The 26093-nt window shown below is 45.1% G+C and overlaps 3 protein-coding genes and 1 non-coding gene across 9 annotated transcripts in view; 2 read left to right on the top strand and 2 right to left on the bottom strand.

Annotated features, from left to right (window-relative positions):
* Positions 1-7935, bottom strand: part of LOC137879132 (CLIP-associating protein 1-B-like) — a 20100-nt gene extending 12165 nt beyond the window's left edge. For all 6 annotated transcript variants that reach the window (XM_068719720.1, XM_068719722.1, XM_068719721.1 and 3 more), the window contains exons 1-12: positions 7840-7935; positions 6328-6661; positions 4864-4942; positions 4587-4690; positions 4376-4467; positions 4187-4262; positions 3837-3934; positions 3668-3738; positions 1025-1159; positions 381-451; positions 215-307; positions 1-136 (exon numbers count right to left, since the gene is read on the bottom strand). The exon at positions 1-136 is cut by the window's left edge and continues 10 nt beyond it. In XM_068719720.1, the coding sequence (XP_068575821.1) occupies positions 1-136; positions 215-307; positions 381-451; positions 1025-1159; positions 3668-3738; positions 3837-3934; positions 4187-4262; positions 4376-4467; positions 4587-4690; positions 4864-4942; positions 6328-6546 (1174 nt within the window). In that variant the 5' untranslated portion in view covers positions 6547-6661; positions 7840-7935. The remainder of the gene's footprint in view (positions 137-214; positions 308-380; positions 452-1024; positions 1160-3667; positions 3739-3836; positions 3935-4186; positions 4263-4375; positions 4468-4586; positions 4691-4863; positions 4943-6327; positions 6662-7839) is intronic.
* On the top strand, positions 5263-5391 carry LOC137879236 (U4atac minor spliceosomal RNA). Its single transcript, XR_011103712.1, has one exon. It is a non-coding gene; the product is annotated as a U4atac minor spliceosomal RNA (small nuclear RNA).
* Positions 7936-8782: 847 nt separating the features above from the next.
* On the top strand, positions 8783-15490 carry LOC137879228 (high affinity cGMP-specific 3',5'-cyclic phosphodiesterase 9A-like). The gene is made up of 14 exons (XM_068719907.1): positions 8783-8846; positions 9137-9892; positions 10993-11032; positions 11113-11215; positions 11555-11697; positions 11784-11843; positions 11935-12112; positions 13267-13389; positions 13472-13564; positions 13971-14038; positions 14117-14219; positions 14450-14554; positions 14723-14869; positions 15335-15490. The coding sequence occupies exons 1-14, from the start codon at positions 8783-8785 to the stop codon at positions 15488-15490; spliced, it is 2139 nt and encodes a 712-aa protein (XP_068576008.1).
* Positions 15491-16470: 980 nt separating this feature from the next.
* clcn4 (chloride channel, voltage-sensitive 4) lies at positions 16471-21485 on the bottom strand. The gene is made up of 12 exons (XM_068719602.1): positions 21316-21485; positions 20395-20549; positions 20210-20309; positions 19950-20137; positions 19730-19852; positions 19454-19660; positions 19280-19360; positions 18644-19189; positions 18379-18565; positions 17890-18288; positions 17607-17823; positions 16471-17513 (listed from the first exon to the last, which is right to left on the bottom strand). The coding sequence occupies exons 1-12, from the start codon at positions 21341-21343 to the stop codon at positions 17423-17425; spliced, it is 2322 nt and encodes a 773-aa protein (XP_068575703.1). The 5' UTR covers positions 21344-21485; the 3' UTR covers positions 16471-17422.
* Positions 21486-26093: the final 4608 nt, after the last annotated feature.

Raw genomic sequence — 26093 nt, 5'->3', positions numbered from 1 at the left:
GGCAGGCCTCCCTCACCACCTGAGAGCGGAGGTCCTTGGCCGACAGCTTGAGCGCCGCCTCCGAGAGACGCAGCTGCTGGGGGAAGCCGTCGAACTCGGCGGCGCCGGCCAGGAGCAGCGAGCGCACCTTCTTCAGCTGGAGGAGACGGAGACGCAGTTAAACAACGAGACATTTTCACCTCCGGTACAAGAAGAGAGGACGGAGACGCCTTACAGCCGCCACTCTGAGCTCCCAGTCCTTCTTGTCGTCTGACAGCACGTCTCGGATCTTCGTCATGGCCTCCTCCACCTCCCTGTTGGAGTAGATCTGGTGGAGAAGCAGAGGACGGATGAGACACCGCACGGAGACACCGTGACGGACGTGAGGAACATCTGCAGACCTGCACTGCGGGGACGTCCTCGAAGCCCCGGATGAAGTCCTCCTCGTCCACGGCTCCGGCTCCTTCCCTCCCTGCAGAACAGTGAGCAAAGAAACGCTTTAGAGCCGGACTCCTACTCAAAGGTCTGTTTGTGGAGCGTTAGTGTGTCAAGACAAGACCTCTGTCCACAGAGACAGAGACAGAGACAGAGACAGTACATGTGTCGTGAAAATAAATACAAAGATGTCGTACAGACACTTACAAATAAATACAAAGATGTAGTAGAAAACACTTAAAATAAATAAAAATAAATCCACGTAAAAATATATTATGAAAAATAAACAATAAATAAGTAATTTTTAGATAAGAATAAATAAGCAGTAGTGATGTGAAAAAATTCAAATAAAAAAAATGTATTAATAAAAAATAAGTAAAGAAAATAATATGTAAATAATAGATGAATAAGAGCATAAACAAAAATAAAATTAAAAAAATCAATGTGAAAATGTATTATTATAAAATAAGTAAAAATAAAAAAATACATAATAAGAAATAAATAAGAGGATAAAGAAAAATTAAATTAAATTAAATTAATACAAATGAATACAAGTTAATCAATAAATAGTGAATAATAAATAAAGGGTGGGGGGGTTATCGGTGACGACCTGCAGACTTGGCGCTGGAGGCGGGCCGTCTGAAGGATCCCATGATGCTCAGCGTCTTCTTCCCGGAGAGAGAGGCTCCTTTGGAAGAAGAGGAGCGTCCGCCGTCTCCGGAGTCATCGTCCTCGAAGGTCTTGTCTGGAGGAGGAGGAGGAGCAGAGTCACGTGACGCCATGCAGAGAACGCAGGCGGACATTTTAACATTCACATTCCTGCACGACGGACAGTCAGCCCAGTGTTCCCAGAGAGAATAGTGTGTGTGTGTGTGTGTGTGTGTGTGTGTGTGTGTGTGTGTGTGTGTGTGTGTGTACGTTAGCATCAACACAACAGAAGGAGGAAACCAGGATGAAGAGCGTCAGAAACAACTCTCTGAATATTTGAGCTGCAGCGAGGTCCTGAGCTTTGTCCACAATCCAGCTGAGACACATTCCTCCTGGAGTAACCATGCACCTCCTCCTCCTCCTCCTCCTCCTCCTCCCATTCATCACCTCCTCTAAACCGTCCAGAGGACGAGCAGCAGCTTACAGGAGCAAATCCGCCTGCAGACCAGTTTCCTCAGCATGCCGGCAGAGAGACAGACAGGAGGAGAGACAGAGAGACAGGAGGACAGACAGGAGGACAGACAGACAGGAGGGCAGACAGACAGGAGGAGAGACAGGAGGAGAGACAGGAGGACAGAGAGGAGGGCAGACAGGAGGACAGACAGGAGGACAGACAGGAGGACAGACAGACAGGAGGAGAGACAGGAGGAGAGACAGTTTAACACTCAAGTCTTGTCAGACTTGAAGACGCTCCTCCAGAGTCCCAGAAGAAGAAACCACACAGCTGTTTGAAATCTTATCAAAAAGATGAAGAAGAAGAAGAAGAAGAATTGATCCGGGTCACATGACTCCCTCCTGCTGCGTCTCAAAGACTGTAGGAGCTCAGAGCCTGATGGACTCTGACAGGTGATCTCCACAAAGTACATTCACCAGACGAGGGAGAGGAGGGAGGAGGGAGGAGAGAGGAGGGAGGAGAGAGGAGGGAGGAGGGAGGAGAGAGGAGGGAGGAGGGAAGAGAGAGGAGGGAGGAGGGAGGAGAGATGAGGGAGGAGAGAGGAGGGAGGAGGGAAGAGAGAGGAGGGAGGAGGGAGGAGAGATGAGGGAGGAGAGAGGAGGGAGGAGAGAGGAGAGAGGAGAGAGGAGGGAGGAGAAAGCAGCTCAGCAGCTTCTACTCACTTCCTCCTGAAACAAAGAATAAAAAGCAGATCTAAAGGTGAGGCTCTTCACCTGCACAGGCATGAAGAGGGGACAACAGAGGGAGGGACCTTCACACAGAGGAGTCAGGAAACAGGAGACAAGTGCTCATGAATCACGTCCTCAGAATCAACACACACACACACACACACACACACACACACGTATATATACATGTGTGTGTGTGTGTGTGTGTGTGTGTGTGTGAATCTCACTGCTTGGTCTTTGTGCCGCTGCACAGCGTTCATTATTCAGACGGTTTCCAACTGTGCAACCTAAGTCCTGCTGGACCCCCTGAGGCTGCGTGACGCACAGAGCCAGGTCCTGGTCTACCAAAGCCCACAGAGCCAGGTCCTGGTCTACCAAGGTCCTGGTCTACCAAAGCCCACAGAGCTCTATTTAAAATCAAGCTTCTTCTACTCTGGGTTATCAGAACTCTACATATAGATCATGCTGCATTAACCCTTGCAGCTTCAAGGGTTTGTGTTCCTCCGATGAAGCAGAGGAAGAAGACCTCTGACCTAGAAGAGCTGCTCCTGTCCCTCCGTGTCCTCGGGTCTCTGTCGGGTGATCCTGATACGTGTTCCTGCAGGACTAGGCTTTTCTTTGTGGATCTCCTGCAGGAGAAACCGACCCGGAGCTGGTGGACTTGCTGCTTCACCTCCTCACTCCTACAAAATAAGAGCGCGGGGCTGCCGGAGTGAGGAGCCTCTCTTCAACGGACGCACAAACTGAGTCTGTGAGGAGCTTAAAAGCTCTAAATCTGAGGTGAGGACCAATCCAGCGTCAACAATCACACCATGTGACTCACAAGCACTCCTCCCCTGATGAATTTATCTTCCTTCACAATAAAAGCTTTCAACATGTGCACTAGTGTGTCACTAGAAACGTGGAGGAGGGGACGTCAAAGTGCAACCCGGTGAGAAGCTCCTGGTTCAGGTCCCAGAATCTCCGTCTTTGTGGAGGAGAACAAAGAAACCGGATCAGGTGGGGTTCTTACTGAAAGACAGCGAACGCCCCCCCCACTGAGACCAGGACCAGGACCTCCAGCTGAAACATGCTCATTGAGAGATCAAGAAACAAGCTGATTTGATTCATGTTAGAATTACAAAGAGGGGAGAATATTGTGAGGTTAAAAGGGTTAAATTCTAGATTTAATTTAAGACTTAATGTCAGAACATATTCATGTATTTATATCCTAACTTTGTGACTTTAATCTAGTTTATTTCTTGAGGTTCTCTCAGAATATTACTCCCATGTCTCCATTATTATTATTAATACGCCGTCACAGCTAACAGAGTCCATGTAGGCTGCAGGTGTCTGCAGAACGCTCTCCACAACTAACAGAACAACACCGTGCTGCCAGAACCAGAACCAGAACCAGAACCAGAACCAGACTCGTGGATCTTACCTGACACAGGTGACAGCACCATGTTCCCCGACCGCTGGACCTCGTCGAACTTACTGAAGATCACGTTGAGCCTGGGCAGAAGGGGGCGGGCGGAGAATGAGCATAGAAACACACACATAGAAACCTATAGTTAATAAGTTGCTGTTCTCCAGAGAGCACTTGAACGCACCGTGACTGAGGAAGACCCTTCTTTCCTAGATCTATCCTCACTCGCTCTCCCACGTGGCGGTAGATCTCTACCAGGCAGCTCATGGCGCCGTCACGCACCTACAACACACAACAGCGCGTGAACACAGAGCTTCATCTTCGTCTTCACTACAGCGCGTCTTCATCGCGTGCGTTCTGGGGCTCCGGGACAGGAAGCTCACGGGCACGGCTTCCCGTCCCGGAGAGGAAGTGAGATTCCGGCGATGACGGCCGGTCGACTCTAAGAGGACAGAGCTCACGGGGTCCCGGTTCTCGGACTGTAGTGTGTGTGTTTGACCAGCAGGGGGCGGCGGAGGACCAGATGTGTCCTACCTGACTGGTGGGATCTCCCAGGAGGTTACAGATGTGAGGGACGATTTTACTGAGCGTCAGACTCTGAGATCCAAACCTGAGGACACACACAACGTGACCCTTAAAGCATCCTCTGTAGACATCAAGGCTCAGACTGATGTGTGTGTTTCTGTCCACTCCACTTCTAGAAGAGAGACGGCGTCAACTCACACGTTCAGTGTCGACACGAGACACAGACAGAGGCCTTCTCTGGTCCTGTTGTTCTTGTGTTTGAAGCCTCCCGTCATTCGCTCCCACACAAACTGGAACACACACACACACACACACACACACACACACACACACACACACACACACGTGAGTCTGGAGGGAGAGAGTGTGAACCCTGACAGGGTTTCTTTCTAAAGGTGAGCTGCTGCACCTGAGGGTTGGCAGCCTGGTCCATGATCTTCAGCAGCAGCTCCTGGTCCTGGTCTCGGACCTGGTCCTTGGAGTCTCCTAACCGATCGATGAGACTCGGCAGAACTGAGACCAGAAACATATTTAACATTTATAATAAAACACACACACACACACACACACACACACACACACACATATATTAATTATAGAGTGTATATCAGTGATTTCCACTGCTCTAACTGTTGTACTAATATCTTAAATAATGATAATAAATATAATTTTTAAATACTGCTCACCTGTGCCCACCTGCGTCCTGAATCTGTCCTGCAGTCTGCTGACCAGAGCGGACAGGATGTCCATGCCCAGCAGAACCACCTGACACACACACACACACACACACACACACACACACACACACACACACACACACACACACACAGAGAACACGAGATCAGCGCAGTCGCAACGGATTTGAATGGAGGGCCGCAAAGCATCATGGGTAACCCGACCAAAACAAGGGTTTTCTCTAAAACTAAAATGAAACCACTCAGAATAAATACGTGTTTTGCTGTAAACACGAACACAACCATCGAGTGTGTCACTCTACGAAGTAAGAAACGATCATTTAAAAACGCGACCATGAGTGAAGACGGTGTCTGGACGTGGTAAGCGCGTGTCTCGTCACGTGGTACGCACCCTTCCTTGTCATGGGGTGGTTCGGGAGACTCAATGAACGCGTAGTGAGAGCCGCCCTGCTAACACCAGACCAACACTGACGCGTCACCTGAGCCTCGCGCTCGGGCTATGACGCAATTTTTGGAAAACTCTCTTATAGTGAGAGGAAATGACACGTGACAGACAAATAAAGAAATTTAACTGGAGCTCCGCCTGGTGGACACCCGGTGGTATTACACGTGATTAAACCTGCTTGTGAAAAGGTTCACATGTGAAGATTACTGCGATGAAATGACGTCACACAAACACATTTAATACCTACTTAACTATTTAAAATACAAAGTATTGTGTATTTCGTTACACTAATGCTCCTGAGCTACATTAGAAGTGTTTAAATTCATATATTTATGTAAAAAACACAGTGGAAGAAGCACATTTCTTCCTCTAAATGTTGACCACTTATATTATATATTATATATCATACATATATATATAAATATCAGGACGTTGTCATTTTAAAGGGTGAATAAATGAGCGCTGTGTGTTTCTAGACGGCCACGCTGGAGCAGGAAGAGAAGGAAGGAAACTGGGCTGCTGGCGGTAAATTAAGCCGCTGACATGTCCCCATTACAGCAGCGATGTGATTGGTTGTGTGTGTGTGTGTGTGTGTGTGTGTGTGTGTGTGTGTGTGAGAGACGTCTCCACTTAAAAATCATTTCCCAAAGAAACATTTAGACTCAAATGTAGTTCAAAAGCTCCAGAGCACGCCCAACTATTAAATATTAGTGGGAACAAATGATGCACATCTTGAGAAAACCAGAAGAAAAATTGTAGTTTTACAGGACAAAAGTACAACAGGACAGCATGAAAGACGACACTTAAGAAAGCTGCATGTGTCAGGGTATTAGTGCTTCTACCGGTGAGTAAATGAAGCGCTCCCTGAGGACGGCGTGTCCCCCACACCTGCAGGAAACAGCTGATTTCACACTCAGTCAGCGTCACGGTCTTGTTCCCTTTGATTTTTCACAGGAACCATTTAAAGCTGGGTCTCTGGACCTCTCTGGACCACACGGTGTCCTCCTCACCTTGAAGTTGCTGGAGTTGACCCAGGAGCTGGCCACCGCGTCCACCACCCTGTCCAGCAGGGTCTGGTCCCGCTCCATGTCGGAGGTCTTCCTCTGGTCCAGGATGAGCTCCGTGATCTCCTGACCCACCTGGAGCCTCTTGGCCAGGTCCTTCTGCAACACCTGCTCCAGCAGATACTCCATGCTCACCTCCTCCACCACCTCCTCCTCCTCCTCCATCGAAGCAGACTTCCGCAGGTTTATCTGACGTTTGAGGGTCTTTTAGGAGGCGGCTACCGCTGACGGAGGAGACGAAAGGAGCAGCGGGACGTCCTGGACGGTGAACTTCATTCTCCTGTGAACCACAGTCACCAAACATGGAGTTTAGAACGAGCACAGTCAACATGAGATAGTCCTTTATTAGGTACAGGACATATATATGTATATATATATATATATATATATATATGTGTGTATATATATATATATATATATATATATATATATATATATATATATATATATATATACACACACACACATATATATATATATATATACACACACATATATATATATATATATATATATATATATATATATATATATATATATATATATATAGACATAGAGGATAGTGCAAACAAGAGACAAGATCAAAACAATTATAATTAAGTAATAAAACAGTAAAGAATATTAAAGAAGTAAAATATTATATATATATATATATATACAGACAGAATAATTGTAGTGTTGCACAGTGTATTTATATTGCACAGATTTTTTAAAATTAGTTATATTGGTGATAAATATTTAACATTAACGTTATTAATATTATGTATTTAGTTATGAATATTATATGTATGTATATATACTATATAAATAAATATATTTAAGTTATATATTTAGTTATAAATATTAAATAAGTAAAACAGTTCAAAAAAATCCACAATAACTAAAATATTAAATAAACATATATATATATATATATATATATATATATATACACAATATATTATACAATATTAACATTATTATTATAGAATATTATATATACAACATTATATATACATAAATAAGTAATAAAACAGTAAAGAATATTAAAGTAAAAAAGTAAAAAATCCACAATAACTAAAATATTATATATACAATTATACAATATTACTATAAATATGACTATGTATTATATATATATACACAATATATTACATAATAATAATTATTATACAATATTATATATACAGACAGAATCATTGTAGTATTTATATTGCACAGATTTAAATTAGTTATATTGGTGATAAATATTTAATATGAATCAACATCTTTAAGGAGTGATGCTACTAATAAGTTAAGCTAGCTAGTGATGTCACTATAAACAGTTTATTTAACCGTTAGCTTCTCCATGCTAGCTAGCACACTTAGCTCGCTACGAGCAAGCTTTTTTAATCCACACATACAGCCAAGCTAACGTTAGCTAAGCGAAGCTAAAGCTAGGTAAGCAGGAGGAGCGCCGTTAGGGCTGCCGTTACTCACCCGTTTATAGCCGGTTAGTTCATTACTTATCGATGCGGTGACCGTTAGAGACAAAAAACTACCGTTACTTCACTGAACTTCTTCTTCTACCTCTTTTTTTGAGGTTTAGTGGCGGGTGGCAAAAAAATGAATTGGCGCATTACCGCCACCAACTGGTCTGGAGTGTGGATCAGGCTAGTACTAAATAAAATAAATTAAATTAAATTAAATTAAATTAAATTAAATTAAATTAAATTAAATTAAATTAAATTAAATTAAATTAAATTAAATTAAATTAAATTAAATAAAGCAACTCAATTCTTATTTTATTTTTAACTTTTTATTTTATTTTAATTAAAATTAAAAATATATATATACAAAAAATCACTTTACAATGTTCTTATATATATTTTATTTTAGATGAATGGCTGTCTTATATTTTCCATACTCTATTTCAACATCTCTTTCTTTTGTTTTATTAACAGTAGATTTTCTCTTGGTACTAATAGAATAATGAATATCTCTCTGTCTCACTAATACATCTTACTTGTGTTATTATCAGTAGATAAACACTTGTATTGTTTTGTTTGTCTTGCTTTGCACAATACTACGTTCTGTAAGTTTACCTTTATTTTTTTATTTGTCTATTTATTTCATCCATTTATGTAATCATCTCTTTCTTTCTTTATTCAAGTATCCATTTATGTATGTATCTAAATACATTTAATTAATTGTCTTTCATGGTTATTGTGCTTCTTCAAATCAAGTCAAACGTCATGCCACTAAGACCTGTTGAATAGAGACTGGTTGTGGTGGATGAGTGGGTGGGCTCTCTGTCAGCTGCAGGTGACCCCTCACAGACTCAAGGTGCTCATGTCAGAGTCAAGAAGTCTCATTTTTCATCATCTGTAGAGGCGGTCACGTCCCACCTGGCTCTGGGATGACAACAAAAATCATTCACTTCATGGTGAACGGGATGCTGGAGCAAGCAGAGTTTGGAGCCGACTGCTCTGCTGCAGACGTCAAAGGTAAAAGAGAGTTTACCTCTGACTCTACAGGCGTAATCATCATGTTAGTGGATGTGACTATTGATTCAAACATGTGATGTTCAATATCCTGTGAGGGTGTGAGAGAAGGAGTTGTAAAAGAGAGGTTTCTGATGTTCCTGGGGCTCCAGTGGGAGAACCGGACCTCCATGTGGCTTTGACAGGTCCTCCACTCAAAGGGATTTGTCCTCTTTGAATGAACCCACTGTGAGCAGACAGACCGAATGAAGGGTCGTTGGTTCAGAAACAGATCTGTGTGTGTGTTTTGACAGATGTGTTCCGGGCGGCGGCGGAGGCGGGGCCTCACCACATCCTGAAGATGTACAGCATGAACGGCAGTGTGCTGAACATCTCCCCCCGGCTGGAGGCCAACAGCCGGGACTCATACTACCGACTGGAGGTGGTGGCGTCAGACCTGAAGAGTGAGCGTCCTGAGACACCTCACCTCTACCTCACCTCTACCTCACTTCTACCTCACTTCTACCTCACTTCTACCTCACCTCTACCTCACTTCTACCTCACGTCTACCTCACCTCTACCTCACTTCTACCTCACTTCTACCTCACCTCTACCTCACTTCTACCTCACGTCTACCTCACTTCTACCTCACTTCTACCTCACGTCTACCACACCTCTACCTCACCTCTACCTCACTTCTACCTCATTTCTACCTCACCTCTACCTCACCTCTACCTCACTTCTACCTCACTTCTGCCTCACCTCTACCTCACCTCTACCTTACGTCTACCTCACCTCTACCTCACTTCTACCTCACTTCTACCTCACCTCTACCTCACTTCTACCTCACGTCTACCTCACCTCTACCTCACCTCTACCTTACGTCTACCTCACTTCTACCTCACTTCTACCTCACTTCTACCTCACTTCTACCTTACGTCTACCACACCTCTACCTCACCTCTACCTCACCTCTACCTCACTTCTACCTCATTTCTACCTCACCTCTACCTCACCTCTACCTCACTTCTACCTCACGTCTACCTCACCTCTACCTCACCTCTACCTTACGTCTACCTCACCTCTACCTCACTTCTACCTCACTTCTACCTCACCTCTACCTCACTTCTACCTCACCTCTACCTCACCTCTACCTCACTTCTACCTCACTTCTACCTCACGTCTACCTCACCTCTACCTCACCTCTACCTCACGTCTACCTCACCTCTACCTCACCTCTACCTCACTTCTACCTCACTTCTACCTCACGTCTACCACACCTCTACCTCACCTCTACCTCACCTCTACCTCACTTCTACCTCATTTCTACCTCACCTCTACCTCACCTCTACCTCACTTCTACCTCACGTCTACCTCACCTCTACCTCACCTCTACCTTACGTCTACCTCACCTCTACCTCACTTCTACCTCACTTCTACCTCACCTCTACCTCACTTCTACCTCACGTCTACCACACCTCTACCTCACCTTTACCTCACTTCTACCTCACGTCTACCTCACCTCTACCTCACCTTTACCTCACTTCTACCTCACGTCTACCTCACCTCTACCTCACCTCTACCTCACTTCTACCTCACTTCTACCTCACGTCTACCTCACCTCTACCTCACTTCTACCTCACTTCTACCTCATGCCTACCTCACCTCTACCTCACCTCTACCTCACGTCTACCTCACCTCTACCTCACGTCTACCTCACTTCTACCTCACGTCTACCTCACCTCTACCTCACCTCTACCTCACGTCTACCTCACCTCTACCTCACGTCTACCTCACTTCTACCTCACGTCTACCTCACCTCTACCTCACCTCTACCTCACGTCTACCTCACATCTACCTCATCCTCACGTCTACCTCATCCTCACGTCTACCTCACATCTACCTCATCCTCACGTCTACTTCATCCTCACGTCTAACTCACCTCTACCTCACATCTACCTCACTTCTACCTCATCCTCACGTCTACCTCACTTCATCCTCACATCTACCTCACCTCACGTTCTGGCTGCATGGTTGTCTTTCTATAAACACACGACCACAGAGGTGGATTCCTGCAGAAATATAAAATGTTGCATCGACGTAAAAACCACAACGGTCATTGTTTCTACATGTTCTAATACATATGATGTCTTTATTTTGTACACGTGCAGGTGTGGGGATGCCGAATGAGCTGGACACCATGGAGCACAGGTGAGTGCATCATGTGGAGGAGATTTTATTGAAGCCTCTTGGTGAGACGCAAATGCTGTTTCTCTTGTCTGCGTCTCCAGGCTGAATCATCTGGAGAGCAAAGTCATGGACGACGTGGGAAAGACTCCGGATGTCGTCTGTGAGCTGAAGAGCCAAGTGGAGTCTTTCAAGAGGAAGCTGGAGGTTCGTCACTCTGAACCTATGAGGACACACTCATATAAAAGCACAAATAAATATAAAACACCTGCTGGCTGCTTCACAGACTACATGATTTTATTGTGAAGGAGCAGCATCAATCAAAAAGTCCAAAAGATTCAGAAAAACTCTTTGAAAATACTAGAAATAAAATGCACATCCCTTTTAAATAAAGCAAACATCATCTTCTGACCTCTTAGGCGCAGAATGAGGTGTCTTCAGGCTGCTTAAACAAACAAAAAAACAACGTTTTAAAGCTCGTAATCATGAATTAGAGAACAATTCTTGAAGGTCTTCCAGTCATAATGAAGTTAAATCTTCTGTCAGAGTGTGAAGCACCTGAGCTGGATGGGTCTCTTCAAGGAGGACAGCGACCATCAGCTCTCCAAGTTGTCCCCGAAACCCAAAAGTTCTCAACTGAGCGCGCAGGAGCAGCGCCAACAGGTCCGCAGGAAGTTCCTCAACATGAGGTGAGTTTTTCCTCACCAGGTGTGTGTGCTGCTGCTGAAGTGGAGGAGAAGGCTTTGAGCTGTGTGTCCTTTCTGTGTTGCCGTAGCTCTCTGCATGTGACAGAAGAAGTGAGGGAGCATCTGAAAACTCCCATTTTTGACAACTGGTGAGAGTGCAAACACAGTGAAACACACACACACACACACACACACACTCTCTCTCTCACACCTGTATGTGTGTGTGTGTGACGCCCACAGGCAGTGGGAGGAGGCGGAGATGCTGGTGCTCCTCCAGGTGATGTTCATCGACCTGGACTTCCTGACGGCGTTCCACATCCAGCTGGACGTCCTGCAGAACTTCCTGTTCGAGGTCTACTGCCACTACAACAACATCCCGTTCCACAACTTCAGGCACTGCTTCTGTGTCACTCAGATGGTACGGACGTCTTCGTCTTCATCAGAGGAAGGACGGGAGCTAAAAAGAGAAGAAAATGAGCATGAAATAGAGATTATTCTATTATTATTATTATTCTATTATTATGATTCTATTATTACGAGTGTTACTGGTGGTACTGGTGTTACTACTGGTGTTATTAGTGTTATTGGTGTAACTGGGGTTGCTACTGGTGGTGTTATTGGTGTTACTGATGGTGTTATTGGTGTTACTACTGGTGTTACTGGTGTTACTGGTGGTGTTATTGGTGTTACTTGTGGTGTTACTGGTGTTACTACTGGTGTTATTGGTGTTACTACTGGTGTTATTGGTGTTACTGGTGGTGTTATTGGTGTTACTTGTGGTGTTACTGGTGTTACTACTGGTGTTATTGGTGTTACTACTGGTGTTATTGGTGTTACTGGTGGTGTTATTGGTGTTACTTGTGGTGTTACTGGTGTTATTGGTGTTACTGGTGTTACTGGTGGTGTTATTGGTGTTACTTGTGGTGTTACTGGTGTTACTACTGGTGTTATTGGTGTTACTGGTGGTGTTATTGGTGTTACTTGTGGTGTTACTGGTGTTACTACTGGTGTTACTGGTGTTACTACTGGTGTTACTGGTGTTACTACTGGTGTTATTGGTGTTACTACTGGTGTTACTGGTGTTACTGGTGTTACTACTGGTGTTACTGGTGTTACTACTGGTGTTACTGGTGTTACTACTGGTGTTATTGGTGTTACTACTGGTGTTACTGGTGTTACTGGTGGTGTTATTGGTGTTACTTGTGGTGTTACTGGTGTTACTACTGGTGTTATTGGTGTTACTACTGGTGTTATTGGTGTTACTGGTGGTGTTATTGGTATTACTGGTGTTACTACTGGTGTTATTGGTGTTACTGGTGTTACTGGTGGTGTTATTGGTGTTACTTGTGGTGTTACTGGTGTTACTACTGGTGTTATTGGTGTTACTGGTGGTGTTATTGGTGTTACTTGTGGTGTTACTGGTGTTACTACTGGTGTTACTGGTGTTACTACTGGTGTTACTGGTGTTACTACTGGTGTTATTGGTGTTACTGGTGGTGTTATTGGTGTTACTGGTGTTACTACTGGTGTTATTGGTGTTACTGGTGGTGTTACTGGTGTCTCGTCCTGCAGATGTACGGGCTCATCTGGCTGACGGACCTCAGGAGTAAGATATCCAGAGTCGACCTGTTGATCATGTTGACCTCGGCTCTGTGCCACGACCTGGACCACCCCGGCTACAACAACGTCTACCAGGTCAGCCCGCTGACTATCTGTCCGTCTGTTCGATTGTTTGTTTACCGTTCATCTCTTATGTTGTTGTTTTAATGTCACTCAGATCAACGCTCAGACCGACTTGGCTCTGCGCTACAACGACATTTCCCCCCTAGAAAACCACCATTGTGCCGTCGCCTTCGGAATCATGTCTAAGGTACGAAAACATGACGCTTTCAACAAGGAAACTCAGAATATTCAGATTAAAAAAAGGCGAGAAATAGATTCACGATAACGGCAGTGTATGTCACAAAATTTAAGTCATGTGAAAGCAAAAAGAAACAGAAACAGAAATGAGATCCATGAATGTTGACGAGGAATAAAAGGGGATCTAGACCGGATCCCTGTGGGACACCAGCAGTAACGTCTACCGGTATCATTTTAGATCATAAAGACATAAAAAGAGTTTACATATTCTAGTTTTTATCTAGTGTTTTATTGGCAGAATAATACTTTATCTAACGTTGTTTTTTAAATGCAAAGTTTGAATTTAACAATATTAAAATGTCCCCCGCTAACATTCAAACATGAATTAGACTTTCCTGTTTCCTTTCTCTTTGCAGCCGGAGTGCAACATCCTCAAAAACCTGAGCAGCGATCAGTACAAACACATCCGAGGAGGAATGATCAGGTGAGACTTGGGCCTCCATCACTTCCTCCGTGTGTCGGGTCGGACTTCTTGTTCACTTAAACTTAAACATCCTTTCAGGTGCATTCTGGCCACCGACATGGCGAGACACAACGACATCCTCAACAAGTTCAGAAGCATTCAGCCGGTGTTCAACTTCACCAACAAGGAGCACAAGGAAGTGGTACAGAAAAACACACGAGAGCTCTTTAAAAGACACATTTTTAGATTTAAAACATTAAAACCTCCTGTTGTTGCTCTCCAAATAACAGAAATGTTAACTACTAGAACTTCTCTCTGAGCTCCTAACGTTCCCTTTATCGCTATACCAACATTTTCATATATTTTAAGGGCAAAGTAAGATTTAACAGGTGTGTAAAAGTGAAGAGCAGCTGATTCTGCGTCTGATTCCAGCTGATGAACATCATGGTGAAGGTGAGCGACATCTCCAACGAGGCGAGGCCGATGGTGGTGGCCGAGCCCTGGCTGGACTGTCTGCTGCAGGAGTTCTTCAACCAGGTGTGTTTGCTCTCACGTTACTGATCAATAAACAGGAAGTGACTGGAAACAGCCACGCGGAGGTTAAAGAGTCATTTATCAAAGAGTTCAAGAGGGAAGGGACCTTAAACCTTAAAGAATCAAATCATTAGAGTCAACCCAGCAGTAAAACTTGTTGTTGTTGTGCAGAGCGACACGGAGAAACTTAAGGGGCTCCCAGTGGCTCCTTTCATGGACCGAGACAAAGTGTCCAGACCGTCCTCTCAGACCAACTTCATCCGGTTTGTCCTCGTGCCGCTCTTCACGGAGCTCACCAAGCTGTTCCCCTGTCTGGAGGTAAAACATGAGACATTCTGCTTATTGATCTAATTCCTATTGATTCAAAACACGAAATAAATCACTGGTTGATGATACAGGGAAGTGAGCAAGTGAGTGAGCAAGTCAGCAAGTAAGTGAATAAGCAAGCAAGTCAGCAAGTAAGCAAGGGAACAAGTAAGTGAGTAAGCAGGCAAGGGAACAAGCAAGTAAGTAAGCAAGAAAGTGAGCAAGCAAGGCAGCAATTAAGCAAGGGAACAAGTAAGTGAGTAAGCAGGCAAGGGAACAGGCAAGTAAGTAAGCAAGAAAACGAGCAAGCAAGTCAGAAAGTAAGTGAGCAAGCAAGTCAGCAAGTAAGAAAGCAAGTAAGGGAGCAAGTCAGCAAGTAAGTAAGCAAGAAAGTGAAGAAGTAAGCAGGACCCATGTTGTGAGGAGCGTGAACTTTAACCTTCATGAAGTGTTGAAGCTGCTGTCGTGTTGTCACAGAAACATATTCTGGAGCCGGTGAGAAGAGCCCTTGAATATTACTCTGACCTGGAGAGAGCCAGCAAGGAGGAGCAGGAGGAGGGGAGGAGGAGCACAGCAGGAGGAGGTGGTGGAGGTGAAGGAGGTATAGAAGTAACACAGGATGAGATTGTATAGGAGGAGGAGGTATAGGATGAGGAGGTATAGGAGGAGCACAGCAGGAGGAGGTGGTGGTGGAGGTATAGGAGGAGGTATAGGAGATGGTATAGGAGGTTTAGGAGATATAGGAGAAGGTATAGGAGGAGGAGGTATAGCAGATGGTATGGGAGGAGGTCTAGGAGGAGGAGGTATAGGAGGAGGTTTAGGAGGAGGTATAGGAGAGGGAAGAAGCGGTGGTATAGGAGGAGATATAGGAGGAGGTATAGGAGGAGGTTTAGGAGGAGGTATAGGAGAGGGAGGAAGCGGTGGTATAGGAGGAGGTATAGGAGAAGGAGGTATAGGAGGAATACTCTAGTCCAGAATACTTTCCATATAAGGATGTAAGACAGAAGAAGTTATGACATCTGAAGAAAGACTTCCTGATTATCATCATGAGCTCAGTCTTCTTCAATATTTCAGCTTTTAAAAACAAACATTTTATATTTCGTTGTTTGTCTGATATTCATTTGAGATGTTTTCTTTCTGGTTTGAAATTGTTTGTCATTTATTTTGATTGCTGTGAATCTAAGACAATAAATATAAATGTAAGAGATAAATGTGTACTTTTCTGTTTCACTATTTCAATGTGTTTTTAAGATGAATATCTTTAGAACAACGCAAGCAAGCAAGGGAGCAAGTAAGTAAGGATGCAAGCGAGTCAGCAAGTAAGAAAGGAAGCAAGCAAGTCAGCAAGTAAGCAAGGGAGCAAGCAAGTCAGCAAGTAAGCAAGGGAGCAAGCAAGTCAGCAAGTAAGTAAGGAAGCATGCAAGTCAGCAAGGGAGCAAGTAAGTAAGGATGCAAGCAAGGAAGCAAGCAAGTCAGCAAGTAAGCAAGGGAGCAAGCAAGTCAGCAAATAAGCAAGGGAGCAAGCAAGTAAGTAAGGAAGCAAGCAAGTCAGCAAGTAAGCAAGGGAGCAATCAAGTCAGCAAGTATAAAATATAAAAAACACAAACCCACCGTTGTTTTTAACATTCTTTATTTTGAATCACTTCATTTACAAATAAAAAAAAAGAACAAAAGTGCAAATATCCGTCTTCTTTGAGAGTAATGTTGATCTGATAAATATTAATATTTAGTGTTAAAATAAATAAAGTAACCAGGAATAAACATTAGTGTTTTAAATTAAACAATGACACAATAAATCTTTCATATATACACAACAGATACTTGAATACATTCTCTTGGCATTTAAAGACAAACCGTTGTTTTAAACTTCCCTCATAGTTTCCAGTGTTTATGACCCGTTAGCAACAAACACACAAATAAAGACACGCAACGAGCAAAAACTACCACTGCTGTGCTTCTTCTATTCTAAGTGCTGAAAATAATGACGTTTTCTAGACCTGCGTATAAATATTCTCTCTGAACCTTCTGACACAAGTTAAGTAACAAAGACTCTAAAGACTCCAAAGACTCTCTGAACCTTTACCTGCTCCAGTGAACGTGTCACAGAGAGTCTTCAGGTCAAAGAGACAGAAACAAGAACACGTTGATATAAATATGGCAGCAAAACAAAGACAGAGAGCAGACACCTCACAGACCGAGATATCAGGGTTCAGATCGGAGGGGACATCGTCACAGAGGACGGCGTCGTTCAAAAAGGTGTGCTTGAAATAAGAGTTTAGTGAACTTGAGAAAGAGAGAAAACAGGACATTTACGTTCTGACCAATCAGATTGGCTACATGAAGGAATCGGCTGATACAGAATGATATAAGTTAAACACTATTTACCATACGTCTGGTTTCTCCACACTTCCTCATATTAATGACGATTAGATTCCTCTCACTTGACCTGTAAAAAGTGTCTTCAGCCTCTGAAGCGTAACATGAAACGTAAGAAGAAGGACCAGCTGATCAGCAGCCTGCAGGCGATCGGTCCGTTCCGTTACCTCGATGGCCGCCTCCCTTCCTCTAGTTGAACATGATGGACTCTGGGTCCTGGTTCATCATCTGAGCCATGTGACGCAGGACGTCCTTCTTAGTGATGATGCCCAGCAGACGCCTGAGCAGAAATACAGGACCACACGTCAGTGAAGGGAAGAATAAGAGGAGGGTTAAGGAGAGGAGGAAGAGGAGAAAGAAGTGCCGGTCCTACCCGCTCCGGGTGACGAGACACTGGCGGAGGCCCAGCTTGCGGAAGATGTCCACCACCGTCTCCATGGGCGTGTGGTCGGTGACGGTGAAGGGGCTGAGGTTCAGGACGCGGCGCAGCTTCAGCGGCTGCGGGTCGCTGGCCGGCAGCTGCGGCGCGTCCTCGGTGAAGTAGACCACGGAGCTGCTCACCACGCCGTCCTGCTTCTGACGGGCGTTTTCTGAAGGAGAGAAGTCCGTTAAAAAACATCCCGGAATCCCGGGCGACTCTGAAGAAGCGAACTTACTGATGGCGAGGGTGAGATCCCGGCGCTGGACGAAGCCGATGAGCCTCTCCGACTCTCTGGACACGACCACCGGGAAGCCGTTGTAGTCGGTGTCTTTGATCAGCGCCTCCACGTCCTCCACCGTGGTGGAGTCCTGGGTGAGGACGGCCAGAGGCGGGTCGTTCCTGCGCGGCCGCATCACGTCGGTGGCCAGCGTGCGGTGGGTGAACTCGTCCCGGACGTCCAGGTACGGGTAGCCGTTGAGCTGGATGTGCGACTCGTATATGCCCTCCTTCCCGAAGGCGTCCGCCACCCACTTGCTGGTGACGGCGGCGGCCATCAGGGGGACGATGTACTCCAGACCGCCGGTGAGCTCGAACATGATGACCACCAGGGAGACGGTCATCCTGGTCACTCCGCCTGACGGGTCATTAGAAAGGTATTCAAGCGTTAACACACAGGCGAACACGTGATTGCGAGTCAGCCGTCGTCACGTTGTACTCTGCTCACCCAGACAGGCGGCGGCGCCCACCATGGCGTAGAGTCCCGGTGTGACGCAGTCTGCGCCGGGCCGGCACCAGTTCTTGAAGATGATCCAGTCGTGGTGGTGGTACGCCATCTGCTCCACGGCGATCCCCACGATGCGCCCCGCGATGGCTCCCACCGCCATGCTGGGGATGAAGAGACCCGACGGGATCTGGAGAGGAAGGTTACGAGGGTTTCTGTTTGGATCTCACAACTTTGTCATTTCCACGTTCATCTTCCTCGTACTAACCTTCATGCCGAAGGTGAAGATGGTGATGACGATCTTGAAGACGAGAGCCAGGGCGAGCTGCCACAGGGCGTTGTAGACCCCCGGCCCCGCCGGTCGGTCCGGGATGTCGTCCACCGGCCGACTCATGTTGGGGTTGTTGATGTAGTCGCACAGCTGAGACGACTCCAGCGCGCCGCAGTCGTTGAAGAGCTCAGAGATGAGCTCGCTGGTGCTGCGGCGGGTATACGGGTTGGGGAACGCCAGCACGGCGGTGAGAGCCGTCACGGCAATGACCTCCAGGACCGGGTACTTGCCCAGCTGGGTGGTCTTCCTGCGCCGGCACCAGGCGATGTTGGCCCTGATGAACAGGGTCCCCCAGAGGCCGCCGAACACGCCCAGCAGGATGAACGGGACCAGCTCGGCCATGTACCACGGCGTGTGGTACTCCACGTAGAAGAGCACCAGGCGGCTGTTGCCGAACGGGTTGATGGAGCGCAGCGTGAAGGCGGCGACCAGCGCGGCGAAGAAGGACCGCCACAGGGTCTTCAGAGGGAAGTAGTAGCTGACCTGCAGGACAGACGGAGGATCGTTAGAAGTGAACCGCTGAGGACCCGGTTCCTCAGAGACAACCGGTTCTGGTGGGGATGGTTAACGAACCTCCTCCAGGCTGAACAGAACTCCTCCGATGGGCGCTCCAAAGGCCACCGACACGCCGGCTGCTGCTGCAGCTGATAACACCTGGAAGGTCAGAACCAGACACTTCTTATTCTTGAGTTCCTCATGAAAGGACACACTGAGGTGTGGACGGTTGGTTTGACATGTGCACCGTACCTCTCTGCGCTTGCCCTCGTTCTTGCTGTACTTGGAGAAGAGGCTGCAGAAGAGGTTTCCGCAGCAGCAGGCCACGTGGACCAGAGGGCCCTCCTTCCCCAGGCTGAGGCCCGACGACACCGCCAGAACCAGGGTGACCGTCTTGATCAGCAGGGTCCATTTCCCCAAGTAGCCCCGGATGATGAAGCCGCTGAGGATCGTCTTGATCTGCAAAACAAACACAACTATTGGACCCAGTTGGAGAGCTGCGTGACCCGTCGTCGGTGCTTCTCTCACCTCTGGGATTCCAGAACCGCAGGCGTATGGAGCGAACACTCGCACCAGCGACACCGCCAGGAAGGAAAACAGCAGCGCCCACAGAACGTACAGGAAGTAGTTCAACACGTACGCTCCCGCTCCCTGAAAGAGACCAAACGCACAATGTGTCCTCTGTGAAACGACGCTCCACATGTGTGGTTCCTTGTGTTTTATTCTGGCGAGAGCACCCGGGTCTGACCTCGGAGTGGCCCGTCATCAGCTCGGCCCATTTCTGCCACTGAGGACACTTGTCCCGGTCGTCGAAAGTCGTCTCGTTGGACGTCCAGCAGCACTGCTCGTGGCTGTAGTAGAAGGCCGACAGACACACGCCTTCCTTCAGGTCGGTCATCCAGTCCACCGCCAGGTCGATCACTCCGGCCAGCGTGCCTGCAGGAGACACAACCCGATGAGAGGTGATGTTCTGAGGGATCTGGTGGGGAAACGTCCCTCCAGACTGACCTGAGAGCAGACCGATGAGCAGCATCACCACCCATCCCGACCAGGCGTCCAGCAGGCTCTTGATCAGCTCCCAGAAGGACTCTTTACTCTTACTGGTGATCTGGTAGACGAGTACAGAGAGTAGAACTCACAGCTGATAAATACTACTACATCTACATGAGAGTATGTGGAACACCTGGTCACACCTTGCGGTGGCGGTCCGTGTCTCTGGACTTCTCCCTCAGCCAGTCGATGGTGTGGAAGTCTTCATACGTGCCCACGTCAGGAAAAGGCTCGTCCAGGAAGTCCATCAAGTTTCCAGCTCCGTTCATCTCCTCGGTGGGCGTGGCACTGCTGACACCTGGCAGAGAGGACGGCGTTCATCGTGACCTTCCACAGCGCGTACCTCGTGATGAACAGTTTACATGTATTCTCTTAATCGCTCAATGGAAGTCTAAAAACACACACATGTTCCCACTGAAGAAGATGGAACTAGAGACGTCGATTACCTGATGAGCAAATGGATTCACGTTCACAACATCATGTGACTAAACTATTGATCAAACTGATGAAGATGAACATCAACAGCAAATCATGTGCCAGTGGGCGGGGCCACGACTTTGTGTTATTGTGTTACATTAAAAGCACATTTTTACAGATGTACTCTTATGATCTCTTTCACTTCAAAGGGCTCAGACACACACACACACTGTCTCTCACACACACACACACACACAGTCTCTCTCTCACACACACACACACACACACACAGTCACTCTCACACACACACACACACACACACACACACACACACACACACACACACACACACACACTGCATGATGTTAGCTGGCCTGTATCTCTTGTCGTCCTCTTCTTGTTGTGTTTATGTTTCTTGTCTTGCAATAAAACAAAGATGGATGCCACCGTCGGTGCACACCACTGCAGCGTGATATCGATGCTGACCAGAAGCTTTACACTTTAGACTTTAAGTCTAACGGTTCTTTAACAACACAACGGCTGCAGAAGAAGACACAGCTGAATGCTGCAGACACGGCTAGCTGTGTTAGCTTTGAAAGCTAACGGTGTATCCGTCAGAGTTAGCTCCATAAAGTCGTCTTTTTTACCGTCACCAGGCTCCATGTTACAGTCCATCCTGACGACTACAGGTGGAGAATGTGTTCTTTAAATCAATACCGTGTTTAATGTCGGCTACGTTTTACATTTTAGCTTAAATACACAGAGAAAAGAGGCGTTAAGCGTCAAGAAATAAACAGACAGCGTCAGAGACTGCTTTTCCCACAATGCACCTGTTCAGCCTCACGCTGACGTTGTAGATGTGCGACAAAGATTAAAGATGGAATTAAGCATTTCAACTGTCAACTTCAAAGAATAATTTACATTTCTAATCGAATCCTTACCCAACGGAACACTGGAATAAATTGTAAAATATTATTATTTTATGTTTTTTAATACTTTAAATAGCGGCGTTAAACGCTTTTCCCACAATGCACCTGTTCAGCCTCACGCTGACGTTGTAGATGTGCGTCATAAGAACTACTCAGATCATTTACTAAAGTATAAGTACAAATACCACAGTGTAGAAATACTCTGTTACAAGTAAAGAGAGAGTTACCTCAGATGTAGAGGAGTAGAAGTAGAAAGTATCAGAATAAAGAAATACTTAAGTACAAGTACTGGGATATGGAGAGGCTCTCTGGAGGTAGAACTCATGTCTGATGTGGGACACCTGTGCATCTGTTTTCAAATATTATATAAAATGTTGTATTACACAACTGTTAAAATAAAAGATGATCATTTATAATAATAATAAGAAATACGTTTGAACCTTTTTACTGAAATGCTTCAAATATAAACCCGTAGGTTTCTGTTTTAAACAGTGATTTATTGTTTCTTTAATACTCCATAACATGAGTGGGATAAAGGGAAATCATACATAAACATCTCAAGTATTTATTGAGTGTATTTACAACTGTACATTTCAAGTTATTGTATTTTCAGAAAGTAAAACCTCTCAAATCTTTCAGAGTAACTTATCTAAACATCATGCAGCTGATGTAACATTTAAAAGCTGATCAATTCTAAGATGTCTTTCTGAAGAATGTGCTTCCCAAGATAAGAGAGTGGGGAACCAAACATCCATGTCTCATATTTACATATTTATTTACATTACATATATCAGACAAACTTTACACATAGTTGTGGACCACATTGAACACATGCAGGCTGTATATCAGACACACTTTACACATAGTTGTGGACCACATTGAACACATGCAGGCTGTATATCAGACACACTTTACACATAGTTGTGGACCACACTGAACACATGCAGGCTGTATATCAGACACACTTTACACATAGTTGTGAACCACACTGAACACATGCAGGCTGTATATCAGACACACTTTACACATAGTTGTGAACCACACTGAACACATGCAGGCTGTATATCAGACACACTTTACACATAGTTGTGGACCACATTGAACACATGCAGGCTGTATATCAGACACACTTACACATAGTTGTAAAGTGGACTTTGCAAAGTTAGCGGAAAGATAAACCTGAGACAACATCTAGTTTTCAGGCGAATATCCTGTTTTCTGGATTGTTTGTACTTTCACTTCCTCAGACACTCCCGATGCTGGAAGAGACCACAAGAGACCACAAGAGGTCGCTGTTGGACCAGCAGACAACAAGCTGAGAGCTGAACTCCAGACTCTGAACTACGAGCTAAACCAGAACTTCTCCTCCAGTTATTATTGGCTTTTGGGTTTGTGTTTATTCATGTTTCTTTACTGTTATAAATGACACACATGTATTTATTGTACTTGTACTGCACTACATCTCAGAGGTATTTATTGTACTTCTACTGCACTACATCTCAGAGGTATTTATTGTACCTTCTACTGCACTACATCTCAGAGGTATTTATTGTACCTTCTACTGCACTACATCTCAGAGGTATTTATTGTACTTCTACTGCACTACATCTGAGGCCATAGAAGAACCATTTCTGGTTCCACAAAGAACCTTTCAGACCAGGGTTCTTTAAGGAATATGCAGTCACTTTTGATGCAACCATATAACCGTACTAAACCTCAACCTGCTCGTCTATGTTCTGGTCTTTATGCTTCATGTCTTTATGAGTCCTTTTGTGCCCTGAAACTATAAATGTTGTGCAAACGGCTCACCTCAGACATGGCTTCAGGGGAGCTGAAGCAGAAGTGCCCTTAAGGCCAAGCTGATGGGTTTTCATTGTCATAAAGAGCTCAGCCGCTTTCCACCACAACATATGTAAAGAAAACGTAGAAAAACACAGCGTGTTGGGAAGAAACACAAGCGGGTGTTTTGAAAAACTGAGCATGCATACGTGTTCATAAAAAAATGACTCATGGTTTTTAAGGGTACAGAAGCAATATGGCTGCAAGATGTTTGTGTTGCATTGTAGTCTCTTGTATGTTCCTCTCTTGTTTTGTTCTCACAGTAAAGGAGGATGTGTGACATCTGGAAGCGCTCAGGAGGCGGGACTTAACAACCCCCCCCCCCCCCCCCCCAGTCGTTTCTCAGGGCACAAACATCAAAGGAAGCGACAGATAATGTTAAGACGCTTCGGTCACTGCAGTCTGAAGCGCAGGGAGGTTTTCAGGAGGATGATATGAGACTTCTGAACACATGCAGGACAAGTGGGAAAGTTAAGAGACAGACTTTAGAGCAGGAGCAGCAGGGAGGATGGCAGGGAGGTGCATAAAAGGAGAAACGCTTCAGATTATGTCCTCTGTGTCCTGTCAATGCATCAGGAGATAAGTCACCCAAAGAAACCAATCATTCTCTCTTTATTGTTTCTGGTTGTTGGTTTATTTATGCAATCATGCAACTTGCTTTTTAAGGTATTTCACACACTGCAAATCTGGTTCTTTTACTGATTGTTTTGTTTTATATGAAGATTTGTACCTTATTGTAAAAAGACATATTTGTGAAATAATGAATTTGGCAATAAAAACCCACCAGGTTTCCTCCAACCCTTTTCTCTTAAAGCATCCTAAGCAGGCTTCGTACAGGGGGAAAGTTGCTGGTTTGAATCCCAAGAAGCGAAGTCAGGGTTGAGGAAACTTCTCCCCCGACTGTCGCAAAGGTTCAGACATGGAATGTGTCAGAGCCAAGTGTGAAAACTGAAGCTGTGAGACTTTCTCACAGTAGTAAAGGGAAGTGTGAATGAAAAGGCGAGCGCAGAACACCTGCTGCTCCTCGCAGGTCTTGTATTTAGCAGAGCGGTGTGTCGTTTACTCTCTGTAGCCTCCAGCACCTGATATTTACTTTACACCCCCGAGTGTTTTCAGTCACATGTAGAGGCCATGAACTCAGTGGTGCTTCAGGATGAGAGAGAGGAGGACAGCACACTGCACTTATTGACAGAATATGAGAAAATGGGCCCCTGGGCACAGAAATGTAAAGGGCCCACCTCACTACATCAGAACAAGAGCCACGAATACAAAGAGACATGTCTTTGATCCTTATGCATTTGCATTATGCTTTTTGGTCCTTTTGCATCTCTTTGTAGTTGTAGTTGTTTTGCTTCACTCTGTAGTTGTTTTGCTTCACTCTGTAGTTGTTTTGCTTCACTCTGTAGTTGTTTGCTTCACTCTGTAGTTGTTTTGCTTCACTCTGTAGTTGTTTGCTTCACTCTGTAGTTGTTTTGCTTCACTCTGTAGTTGTTTGCATCACTCTGTAGTTGTTTTGCTTCACTCTGTAGTTGTTTGCTTCACTCTGTAGTTGTTTGCATCACTCTGTAGTTGTTTGCTTCACTCTGTAGTTGTTTGCATCACTCTGTAGTTGTTTTGCTTCACTCTGTAGTTGTTTGCTTCACTCTGTAGTTGTTTGCATCACTCTGTAGTTGTTTGCTTCACTCTGTAGTTATTTTGCATCACTGTAGTTGTTTTGCTTCACTCTGTAGTTGTTTTGCTTCACTCTGTAGTTATTTTGCATCACTCTGTAGTTGTTTTGCTTCACTCTGTAGTTGTTTGCATCACTCTGTAGTTGTTTTGCTTCACTCTGTAGTTGTTTGCTTCACTCTGTAGTTGTTTGCATCACTCTGTAGTTGTTTGCTTCACTCTGTAGTTGTTTTGCTTCACTCTGTAGTTGTTTTGCTTCACTCTGTAGTTGTTTTGCTTCACTCTGTAGTTATTTTGCATCACTCTGTAGTTGTTTTGCTTCACTCTGTAGTTGTTTGCATCACTCTGTAGTTGTTTGCTTCACTCTGTAGTTGTTTGCATCACTCTGTAGTTGTTTGCTTCACTCTGTAGTTGTTTTGCATCACTCTGTAGTTGTTTTGCTTCACTCTGTAGTTGTTTGCATCACTCTGTAGTTGTTTGCTTCACTCTGTAGTTGTTTGCATCACTCTGTAGTTGTTTGCTTCACTCTGTAGTTGTTTTGCTTCACTCTGTAGTTGTTTGCTTCACTCTGTAGTTGTTTGCATCACTCTGTAGTTGTTTTGCTTCACTCTGTAGTTGTTTGCTTCACTCTGTAGTTGTTTTGCTTCACTCTGTAGTTGTTTGCATCACTCTGTAGTTGTTTTGCTTCACTCTGTAGTTGTTTTGCTTCACTCTGTAGTTGTTTGCTTCACTCTGTAGTTGTTTTGCTTCACTCTGTAGTTGTTTGCATCACTCTGTAGTTGTTTTGCTTCACTCTGTAGTTGTTTGCTTCACTCTGTAGTTGTTTGCATCACTCTGTAGTTGTTTTGCTTCACTCTGTAGTTGTTTGCATCACTCTGTAGTTGTTTGCATCACTCTGTAGTTGTTTTGCTTCACTCTGTAGTTGTTTGCTTCACTCTGTAGTTGTTTGCATCACTCTGTAGTTGTTTTGCTTCACTCTGTAGTTGTTT

The sequence above is a fragment of the Cebidichthys violaceus genome, unplaced genomic scaffold, assembly GCF_023349555.1.
Source record: "Cebidichthys violaceus isolate CVI_PGR_0920_01 unplaced genomic scaffold, fCebVio1.0.p SCAF_24, whole genome shotgun sequence".
In the NCBI taxonomy this organism is placed as follows: Eukaryota; Metazoa; Chordata; class Actinopteri; order Perciformes; family Stichaeidae; genus Cebidichthys; species Cebidichthys violaceus.
The sequence above is the reverse complement of the archived record's forward strand: the minus strand, read 5'-3'. Positions and strand labels throughout refer to the sequence as shown.

Excerpts from the sequence above, each read along its gene's own strand:
- LOC137879228 (XM_068719907.1), top strand. The coding sequence starts at position 8,783 with ATGGTGAACGGGATGCTGGAGCAAGCAGAGTTTGGAGCCGACTGCTCT. Across the intron at positions 11,698-11,783 it reads AGGAAGTTCCTCAACATGAG|CTCTCTGCATGTGACAGAAG; the intron begins GTGAGTTTTTCC and ends GTGTTGCCGTAG. Across the intron at positions 14,220-14,449 it reads ACAAGGAGCACAAGGAAGTG|CTGATGAACATCATGGTGAA; the intron begins GTACAGAAAAAC and ends GTCTGATTCCAG.
- clcn4 (XM_068719602.1), bottom strand. The coding sequence starts at position 21,343 with ATGGACTGTAACATGGAGCCTGGTGACG. Across the intron at positions 18,566-18,643 it reads TCTTCACCTTCGGCATGAAG|ATCCCGTCGGGTCTCTTCAT; the intron begins GTTAGTACGAGG and ends CTTCCTCTCCAG. Across the intron at positions 17,824-17,889 it reads GGATCTCACCCTCGCCATCA|AAAACGCCCGTCAGAAGCAG; the intron begins GTAAGTTCGCTT and ends TCTCTCCTTCAG.